The 11,734-nt window shown below is 32.7% G+C and overlaps 2 protein-coding genes across 2 annotated transcripts; both read right to left on the reverse strand.

The window, feature by feature from the left end:
* Window positions 1–163: 163 nt before the first annotated feature.
* Window positions 164–3,845, reverse strand: LOC131847893 (uncharacterized). Its single transcript, XM_059197590.1, has 5 exons — window positions 3,710–3,845; window positions 2,820–3,062; window positions 1,591–1,784; window positions 702–911; window positions 164–449 (listed from the first exon to the last, which is right to left on the reverse strand). The coding sequence occupies exons 1-5, from the start codon at window positions 3,714–3,716 to the stop codon at window positions 357–359; spliced, it is 747 nt and encodes a 248-aa protein (XP_059053573.1). The 5' UTR covers window positions 3,717–3,845; the 3' UTR covers window positions 164–356.
* A 1,088-nt stretch (window positions 3,846–4,933) lies between these two features.
* Window positions 4,934–10,001, reverse strand: LOC131847895 (uncharacterized). The gene is made up of 5 exons (XM_059197592.1): window positions 9,903–10,001; window positions 8,793–9,011; window positions 7,993–8,174; window positions 5,334–5,483; window positions 4,934–5,190 (listed from the first exon to the last, which is right to left on the reverse strand). The coding sequence occupies exons 1-5, from the start codon at window positions 9,907–9,909 to the stop codon at window positions 5,098–5,100; spliced, it is 651 nt and encodes a 216-aa protein (XP_059053575.1). The 5' UTR covers window positions 9,910–10,001; the 3' UTR covers window positions 4,934–5,097.
* Window positions 10,002–11,734: the final 1,733 nt, after the last annotated feature.

An 11,734-nucleotide genomic window follows, 5' to 3' on the forward strand; every position in this document is an offset into this window, starting at 1 on the left:
TCTGTTTAACTTTCACGAAAAAGTTATTCTTAAGCGAATTTTTGTAGTTTATATTACCTAGAAATTGAATCTTGTATTTCATTCAAATTAATCGAAGCTTTGCAAGTTCGGAGCTTACTAAGGAGTGGTAGGAGTTGCAGTAATTGCTATAATTGCTATAATAAACTTTATTATTTAATGTTTAATAAAACAACCTAAATATAAAATTTCTTTTCATATGTACAAATATTACAGGAAATGTAACAGAAGCTATATTATTTATAATTTATTTTTAAAATTAAGTAAGAATATTATTTGGAATGAAGAATAGACGATAATACTCAGCCAAAGTAACAGATTTGAACGTGTCTACAAGATTAATCATACATTTTACATAGGACTTCATATGACTGGTACGAAATCTCCATCCCTAAGAAAGAAATGTAGCAGCATTTGTGACTAGGATGGACCTGTAAAAACAAAAACAATTTAAGTATCGTTGAAAAGACTTTAAAATAACTACTTATTAGTTTTTATTATCTACTAGCTGTATCCCGGGCGAATGCCAACGAGAATTAGGTTAAATAGTATGTGTTAATTTAGAGGAGGATCACTCAATGCACAAATTTGATTTAAATATATCCGTCCAATTGTTTATTTGTGCATGATACTTGCATTTTAATTCATTTTTCTCATACTGATATATATTTTCTATAACTTACTTTACCAGGGATACTGCGTATAGGTATGTCGAGGATATGGTTTCCTATCTGTGAGAAAAGAGATCTTCCATGGTTTGATTTAACATGGTTTGCTTTGGCGACATAAAGTGCTTCACCACTCTCTGTGTAGCCTGCGGCGATAGCACCGGGTGGTACCATGCCGTGACTACTGTTGAGCCAGCGCACAGCACTAGGCTTAGCACACAATACCTGAAATAATATTAATTTATATATGACTCTTCGCACGGGTGAACATGTATTATATATATAAACCTTCCTCTTTAATCACTCTGTCTATTAAAAAACCCGCTTCAAAATGCGTTGCGCAGTTTTAAAGATTTTAGCATACATAGGGACAGACAGCGACAGCGCCTTTTTTTATATGTAATAATAAAGTATACGTAGTTGATTTACGTATACTTTATTATTACATATAAAAAAAGTTTAAGTGTGTGTATTATAATATAGCGCACGGTCCGCATGAGTTAGGAATCTTGAAAAGTATTATTCCGGTTCTAGAGACTTGAGTTTGTCGTAGTATATAATACAGACAGTATTACATACTACTACAAACTCAAAAATCAAGTAGTCTTCAAGTTAATTAGCTACAGACTAATCTGTTTGTAGCCAGACACAAATCATTAAGTAGGTAGGCTCACACATATTAGGTTTGAATGTATGTGAAAATTCCATATTTCTTCCAGTCGTTTTTACGTGACATCATATGTTTTCCATAACGACATTCGCGACACAGAAAAACACAGAAACAAACATTTGTCAGTAATCGACACAATTTTTGCCTCGTCACGATTTTGTTATATATAGAGATTTTTATGAAATGTCCAGGATTATTCTAGTATCATTTATTTTTGATTACAAATTAATTTACCTCAAAATTATGTACTGACACATCTCTTCCACCGTAGGGTATATTTGCGGTTTCCATTGTACGGTGCAGTTTTCCTGGAATTAAAGCTCGTTCATGATGTGCCCTAATTATCCAATACTTGCTCGTGTCCATCTGTAGTGCTCTTCCTCGAAGATGTTGAAAAGAGGTCGTCGAAGCCGAAACCCATTCTATATCTGAAATTTACAATCAATATTATTATTAAATACAGATTTATTGTGTACATTTCTTTAAACATAGAAACTTCATAGACACGTGTGTTATCATTCCTGAGAACTAAAGTGTAATGCCTCTGTACTATAATAATGTCTACCTTATTATAAAGCCACAAATACTGCCAAGAAATAAGTACCAATGAGGCCACTAGTTCTCATTACTAATAATAATACTACTTCACTAGGGTACAACTATTTCACTGTAAAATTGATATAAAAATATAAAGACGAATAAAAAGTCAACAAAGTACATAATATATCATGATTTTAAATAAAATGTTAGAAATAAGATATATTTATTGTAATACGAAACGGAATTTTATACAAAGACACTACAAACTTAAGCATAAACAACATTAATAGGATTACTGGCATATCTATAATTCCTTCTGAAATATGTATTTTTTTTATACCACGTAGGTGACAAACAAGCATACGAGCCATCTGATGGTAAACGGTTACCGTAGCCTATGGACGCCTGAAACACCAGGGGTGTCACATGCGCGTTGCCGACCCTTAAGAAATCTTAATATACCCTTCTTGAAAAACCCCATGCTGTAGTCTCTCGAGAAAACCTAGACAGGTAGTTCATTCCACAATCTAAGTGTACGCGGAAGAAAGCTCCTCTGAAACCGCACTGTCCGAGACCACTTAGGTTACAGCGTGGGGGGATGAATTCCTTGTGCGGCCTCCATGTGCGGCCGAACCTGCGACTTATACAAGAGAAGTCTCTGGTCCGCAGTGAAGTACCCCCTCGCTCTATTCAGCACATGTATACCTGCTTCACCTCCTTGAAAATTTGTAGGGAGAAACTGTCGGTGCCTTAACTTACTTGTATATTGCTTACCTAAATATACGTCTAAAAATCGTTCTTTTAGCACTTTACTTTCTTCTGTGTATTATTGTAATACATTTTACTATAGGAATTATTAATATTGTAAATAACACACTCATATACTGTTAATCCGAGCAAATTTATAGTATTTTGCAACTCACCTTCAGCATGTTCGACAACCCGAACTGGTTCCGGTGGGGGTTGCTGGTAAATGTTTGTGACGTATGTGGAGTTTGGTGGCTGCTGAGGTTGAGGCACGACAGCCACTTGAGGTGGATACACGGGCATTAATACCGGTGTCGGTACATAAGTGACAGAGCCTGGATTCGCATAATATGTACTGGACGCTGGTTGTTGACCAGGATATGGGGCATAATGGTTGGGAGGCCCTGATGGTGGTGGGTCTGGAAATTTAGAATTTATGTATAATTAGCTGTGCTCGTAAATCATACGCGTGGAATAATGAGCTTAATCAAATAAAGGAAATGTATCTAGATAGATTATAAACCAAAAAGTTTCATCCTTCTACTTAAAAAATGACGACACTTTCATACAACCTTTCAACCCCTTACAACCCTTTTTCGCACTAAAACGAAAACCTATGTCCAAATACCTTTGTCTCACTTATTGCTTTGTCAGCTGCGATTCATAATTCATCAGCTGGCAGTGATAGTAATTACAATTTATTCAGTTGCGTGCTATATGGTATAGTTTTGGATCATAGAAGTACATACAGCACCCCGTGGAGGTCAAGTCTTTTTATGGAAGCAGCTGGGAGGCTCTGAGGAGAGACCCCCCATCTTAATGCTCTAAATTTTCCAAAGATTAAGTAGATATTTTTTACTTAAGCAGCCATTTAAACGCCTGAATCTACCACTAATTACAACAGATATATATAATACTACAAGCTGATGGTGAAGCTAAACAACTTGTATCTCTTATACTAGTTTTATGCAGCGTTGCTGTTTTATTTTTCTTATCTATTGCATTCTATGTTATGTGAGAAAAAGTAAACATAGCTACATTTTATTATAATGTATTTTGTACTTACATGACATGACTGTGATTTTCAACTTTTAAAATAAACTGAACAAAGTATTGCTTTTTAACACGGAATATGTGAATGTAGCTGTAGTGAATTGTTTGTAACAAATTTATTTCATGATTTCATGATGCATATCGTTGGTATGCTCTACATCACTATAATTTACGATTAGATATGTTATCTTCGTAAAGAAAACGGCTTTATCGTAGCGCAATCCTCCTAACTAGTCAGTGGTCACTCAATGATCGAAATTAGCTATAACTTTATGTTTTATATTTATTTTTTAAGATTGAAATAAATACCTGTTAGAAAAATCCAAGTACACCTTTATAATCGATCCTAATGATTTTCTATAATTAAAATAACATTTAATATTATTTCAATTGAGTTTTATATAAGTATATAATAACTAATAATTTGGTCGAATATGTGTTTAGATTTTGAAATGCTGCGTTTGTTGAAATTTAAAATATTAAAATTAATTTTAAAATATATTTTTATTTTAATTAAACATTGAAGGAAAAACACATTTCAAAAATTAATTCGTCCTCTTTGTTCGAATCATGAAAAAAAAATACTTTTATTAACTTTTTTGTCTACATCCGCTTGAGTTATTTAAATTTTATAGAGTTCTTCTAATGATAATGATAGGATTGTAGTCGATCTTGCTGATGTCGAGGTTTAAAACAGTGCAGCACATCCTATGATAGAGTGTGTGCTCAGCGTACCAAACTCTTCAAGAGCATGACATGAGTTGTTTGCACTCATTTAAATGTTTATTTATTTATATATATATAAATACAAAAGTAAAGTATAATAACTGTCATCAGTTTACATTGCGGTTGTTCATTGTGTGACTGATTTCGTTGACTTATGTCAACACGTGTTCAATAAAATACCTAGGACATTAAACATAATATTAATAACCTTAAACAGAGACCTCGAGACACCCAAAGGAATGTTTGGTATGATCTATACAATAAATATACATAAATAGATAATACTTTTTCAATTTCAGTATTTGAAACAAAATATATTTTTAAAGTTTGGTGTTTAATATACATTCTTTATATTGTTAAGACAGCTCGTGACCACAGCTAGTGCAATAGGGTACAGACATTACAGATATATATTTTTTTATAAGGAAAACCAATATTACACAGAAACAATAACCATAAAAAATATTAGGTAACTATTTAAAAAAACAACCATGTTCATTTTGATATTTATGTTTGTATACATATTAGAAGAAATTTATCTTTCAAATACATTTTATAATTAATCACTTGAAATGAAAGTATATTTAAAAAGAATAGATGATACAGGTATATATGTGTACAGGTATAACCAAAAACGCAAATCAAAGAAACATGATTTTGGGCCGTGTCCGTCAGTTAGTCATACATTTTACATAAAACTTCATATGATTGACAGGCAATTTCCGATCCCATGTAAGAAATGTAGCAGCATTTGTGACTAGGATGTACCTGCAAGAAAATAATAACAATAATTTTAGTTTGATATATTTTAGCCTTAATTTATTTAAATTCTAAGTTTTACGTAACATTATTAACTGTGAATAATCTGTAACCTGTGTGAGAATAACTGTGATATATTTTGTTCAACTTACTTTGCCAGGGATGACATTGAGTCTATGGTTTGCTTTGGCGACATATAGTTGTTCGCCGTTTTGTGAGTGGCCCGCGGCGATAGCTCCGGGAGGTACTTTGCCGCCGCTGCATGGCAGCCAGCGCACATCACTAACTTTAGCACACAACACCTGAAATAATATTAATATTCAAATGAATCCTTCTAAAATTTATCATACTTCATACTAATATTGTAAAAACGATAAGTTTGTTTGTATTGAATAGGCTCCGACACTACTGGACCGATTTGAAAAATTCTTTCACCATTAGGTAGCTACACTATCCCTGAGTGTCATAGGCCATATATTTCCAAAAAAAAATTAGGGATCCTTACGAAACCTCCAATAATGTAACCCAAGGTGTAAAAAATTACACAAAAAATACCGCACCGCGTGCGCTGCGAAAACTATTGATGATAGAACAAAATGATGTACTACAACTTTGCAGAGCACATCATTATCTATAAAAAGTATCACGACGGCATGTGTCTATCTATTATAGTTACGTCACAATAAGTGTTTTTTTTGTTTATAAATTTAATTGAAGTGTCGCCGCTAGAAAACACGCTCTGTATTTTGTATCTATGTATATTAATCCTTATCAAAATAAATTCAACGACTGCTTCAATACTTGTATATAACTTTTTGAATTATTCAATTCGGACTTTCCATTCGAAAGATATCACGTATTTAATAACGTAAGTATTAGTAAAAATAACCTGCTCTGTTAACTATAAACCACATGCGATGTAGGGTACGGTGGGGGATACTTGCTAAGATAATACAATCAGGGAAGATAGCGATAGCAGTTGCATCGTCAGGAATTGCAACTCTTAAAGGATGGAAAAACTAGATGGAAAGGATGGAGCAACAATCTACATGTTATTTGTATACATATCCAGAAAATAGGGCCTTTAATAAATTATTACAAGACGCCTCATTGATTATGTGGAATGAATGCACCATCAGCCATAGAGGCTTTGGATATAATCTTTAAAGATCTTAGAAACACCTTTACTCTTATGGGCGGGATTATTTTTGTATTTGCCGGAGATTTCTGACAGACTCTGTCATTAACATCGTCTCCCTTATGGACTTTAATTGAAAGTTTAAAATTACGTACGAATATGAGAGCTTATCTTCATGAAACCACATATAATGATTTCCCACATCAACTGCTTAAACTTGGGGAAGGCATTTTTCCCACTCCAAATTTAAACAGAAATTTTGATATATTTCTGGATGAGTCTCTAGGTCAAATCGTCCATAAATTAGGAATTTTGCTAGATGCTACCCTGACTTGCAATTTGCACGAAAAAGGCTTTCATTATTAGGGTGTTACCTAAGACGAAATAATCTAATTATTCCAAAAGTTCCCGGACAAATAAAAACTTACAAATCTATTGACTGCGTAACAAATATCGAAGACACAGTTCATTATCGACAGGATTTTTTACTAAACCCTTCTGGACTGCTACCATACGATTTAACGTCAAAAATCGGATTTTCTCAAAAGCATGATCCAATCATGATTTTGAGAAATTTAAGCCCATGGAACATGTGCATTGTGCAATAGGATGAGGCTGCTTACTAAGGAATTAAAGAACAATTTAATTGTAGCGATCATTACCACCGGCACGGGCCACGGCAGCTGGGCAACTAGCTCATACAACTAGAATACCGATGATTCCAACTGATCTGCCAATACCAATAATAATATTAGTTTCACGTGCTACCTTACTTTCTGTTGCTCGTGGTTTGGATCCTGAGTTTGTTATTTTCATAAAAAATACAGGTACATTATACTGAGATTTGCCATAAATATTGTTACAAGGATAAATCGTTATTTTTTCTATTGCATGTTATAACATTTATTACTGTAATGTGTGTTAGTTTAAACAATAATATGAAAACATTATAACGTATTAATTATTCAAAATTATCTTCAAAATTGGCTGCAAAATCGTCCTTTAAACGTTGAGGCCAGTTATATGTATTTAAATCTAAACTAAAATAAAAAATACAACAAAGTACAATGAGAACTTACACAGCGAGGAATCCGATTAATAATATTGTTGAGAAACCCTTTTGATATATTTAAAGATTTCTTGTATTCTCTAATCAAAATTATAAAAACAAAATTATATTATGTCACTTCACTCTCTACCATCATACCATTAAATACATTTATCCAGTCATAAATAGTTTTACTACATATTTCTACAACAAATATACATGAAAAATAGCAGACAGAAGTACTTAAATAATATATATAAAAACACCCAGACTAATACAAACAACATATTATATACAAATATAATATATATACAAATGTTAGTATCATGTGAGCAATCGAACCCGCAATCATCAAAAATATAATTTATTCGTAATACTTAAAATTGAAAAATATTTTCTTAAAACGATATTTATATTTTAAGTAATATGTACCTTCTAGCAAAAAATTAGATTGGCATCTATTTTTTGCACAAGATTGACATGATTGCAAATTCTTGGTGTAAGTACACAAAATATTACTAGAAAACCAAACCGTATAAATCATTTGAGATTTGTATATGTCCAGGGTCATTATTACAGAATTATTAGTGCAATTGATTTTGTAATATTTAATTTTATTATTTACCTCAAAATTATATACTGGCACTTCTCTTCCACCGTAAGGTACATTCGCTGCTTTATTTCCAGGGTGTAGTTTTCCTGGAATTAATTCTCGGTCATGGTGTGCTCTAATGATCCAATATCTGCCCACCTCTAGCGCTCGAAGATGTTGAAATGACGTCGTCGAAGCCGGAATCCATTCAATACCTGAAATTTACAATCATTTTTATTATTACTGATTTATTGCTATTCATTATTACTGACTGACTGGTGATACTTTGTGTGCAATATTATATATGGTATTTACAGATACCTGAAATCTTAAATACTACATACAAACTTTGCCTTGGCAAACTATCTTTGTTCTTTATTGAACCTGGTTTTGAACTGTGAATATTCCTTTTCTTCTCCATCTAAATAGGGAAATTCTATATTTACAACCACACTTTTCATGTGTTAATTGCATATTTAAATGCAATGAAATCAGATTCCGTCCCCTAGAGTTAATAATAAAACAAAACTAAACCAGCATAATTCACAGAATACCGTCTAGCCCTAAGATAAGCTGTCATGTTTACTTGAGAACTTTTGAAAATAATTAAACATTTTTTTGTCAATATAAGAAAACATACATAAAAAACATCCAGATCGATATAAACACCATACTCATGAATACAAATGTTTTGCTTCATAGAATCGAGTTTAGAGTTGAGTGTAAAATATCACACATCTGCTCAAATTAACATTTTCAACACATTAGAACGTATACAATAATAAATAAATTAATTACATTTTTCTGCTAAGCATCCACGTTTAGGTACTCACTTCCAGTATGTTCGACGACCCGAACTGGTTCCGGTGTGGGTTGCTGATAAACATTTGTGACGTATGTGGAGTTCGGTGGTTGCTGAGGTTGAGGCACGGCAGCCACATGAGGTGGATACACGGGCATGTAAACCGGTGTGGGAGCGTAAGCGTAAGTAGTGTATGCTGGTTGACCAGTATACGGGCTATATGGAGGCGGGGGACCTGATGGCGGTGGGTCTGAAAATTTGAAAATTGTATCTGTTTATACAGTATAATCTTAGGCTGTACAAAACAATCGCATGTGTGAGCACATTTGTTTCGACTATTTCAGCCGCCAAGTCTACAAAGCATGGTGTCAAAGTTTGATTCGATTGAAGGGTGAGAATACGGTTTGCCATTCCAGATACATAAAAAAAAATAGATAGGTACTTTCAATTTCCTCATGTGACTAAATATTATTTTTTAGTAGAAAATATTATATACCAAATTAATTAAAGAAGATTAATTTGATATATAATATTCTGTATTAAGATTAATTACTTTAATTTTAAAAATAATTATTATTTTTAAAATTAAAGTAATTATTCTTTATTACAAACATCTATTACCAAGTCCACCCTTAAGGTCTTAAGTAGTATGGTCAATAATCATTGTTTAGTAAATGAAAAAATTGTTCAAGAAGCGATATAGATTTATTGTTACTACCAGTTTATAGAAATATGATAAAAAAAATATTATATTTAATATCAACATGTAATATTAATAAAAAATATACGGGAGAAATAAATAGGACAGTGCATATACATATAAGTACGGAACTCAAAATAATGACAATAAATCAATTTATAGTAGGTCTTTTAGATTAGTATGATCAATATATCTGATCCTTTAGTGAGATAGGACATAAGACATAAGACAGTCTTTTCCTTTTCTGAACTAAAAAAAACATTTTGCATTTTTAAAATAAAAATGCAAAATGTTTTTTTTTAAGTTATCATAACAGCTATAGGTGTTATTACTATCCTGTAATATCCAATTTATCTAATCATTTTGCGTCGCAATTTTTGTATTCATTATACAATTCTAGCTATATTTTATTATAATAACTGTATATATCATTATACTTACATGACATGGTTGTGATTTATACACTTTTTGAATAGAATTAAACAAAATATTACTGTTTAACACTGAATCTGTCTATGTAGCTTCAGCAATTTGTCTGTAACAAATTCATATCGTTGGTACATTCTACGTCACGATAGTGTATGATTAGATATGATATCGTACCAAGGAAATATTATTAAAATAGCGCAATAATTGAAAATAGGCAGCGATTGAAGTTGGACGATAATAAATTATGTACCAATCTTAAAAGCTTAAACTTCAAATTTTCTGAATGGTTCTATAGTCATTGTATATTTTGCATATGTATAAAAATCAATAAATACATATCTGTCGCAATTTCCGGTTATGACAGCTAGATGGCACTGTATGGAGTCCGCGTAATGAACAGAAAAGTTGTCTCAATTCACTGCGAGGAGCGGTAGAGGCAACATCTGTTTAAAAACTATACGCGTTCAGTTATTTTAGTTTTATAATAGTATTATTGATAACTATCAAGTAAAATCTAATTTATATTTCTACTATCTATTATTTGATATGTTCATTGTTATCCTAAATGTCCGCCTACAATGACGGAGTAAGATGCTCCTGACTCCTGATGCTATGCTAGATTTGTATTTCAAATGCGATAATTTGGTAAAATTATATCCATTTACTGCTTGCATTTTTTTTCGCCCTATTCTAATGCTGTTGGCCACAGCTAGCCTTTTACAGCTTCACCGAATAATAGAGATCGAGTGCAAATGGCACTCAAAACCCGCGGAAGGACTTATGTAACAGTTGTTATTGATACAACTTTAGTCTGAAGACACCGCTAAGGATTTGAACCTCGGCTCAAGCTATCGTAATTTGAAACCCTGTTTGAATTGGACAGGGGAACCAATGCAAACCAAGGGATGGTTTTCTTATATATTCTCTAATTGTTGGAGAAGTTTTCTCCGCCGGCATCACGGTAGAACGCCTATACCTTAGCAATATTCTAGAGAAAATACTACTACTTAAACACACCTTTTGTATGTTTGAAATTCAGTGTAAAACAAGTAATATTCTAGTTCTAGATTATTTATTTAGATATTATATGTTGACTATCTGTAATAACGTGTAGTTGGTTGGTGTTCATGCGCGGTTGTACTGATGTGTGGCCCAAATTGTATTTTTGATACTACAGCACTGAAACGTCGAATTTCAGCGGGCCAGAGACGATACGCTAACCTTTAATATTCGAAATTCGCTAACGATCACATACGCATTATCATACGCAACATCTGTAAACCATTTTCAAGTAAATTAAAAACTAGACAGGAATCTCCGATTTTTTATTGCACCTTCTTCTCACGTAAAGGCGCAAAAAGTTAACTTAAATATCTTGGCATATCTTCTATCTTGGCATTCTTCTTTGTAAAAGTGCCGTTGCCCGGCTTCACTGCTTCGCCGGAAAATTTACACAGTGCCATGTAGTCCCAAGCTAAGCAGAGCTGTTATGGGTACCAGACAACTGACAGAACACGCAGACCTACACAAACAATCATACTCATGAATACAAATATTTGTACCGTGCCCGGAATCGAACCCGCAATGATAGAAAGTAAGGCAATGTGTTGTGCTGATGTGTGAACCGTTAGACCACTGAGGCCATCAATTGTCATTCTAATTACGGATTATTATTGATAATACGGATAAATTATTATAGGATTAACCAAATAATGATTTTTTGATTTTATAATCAAATCAATTCAAAAATTATTCTAGTAGGGCATTTTAGCCGCTTATGCACGTCATTTTTTTTTCATTATAATTATTTCGCTACCATCCAGTTTAATATACAGATTCTATTT

This window comes from Achroia grisella, unplaced genomic scaffold (genome assembly GCF_030625045.1).
Source record: "Achroia grisella isolate CSIRO2021 unplaced genomic scaffold, CSIRO_AGI_Agris_v1 utg544, whole genome shotgun sequence".
In the NCBI taxonomy this organism is placed as follows: Eukaryota; Metazoa; Arthropoda; class Insecta; order Lepidoptera; family Pyralidae; genus Achroia; species Achroia grisella.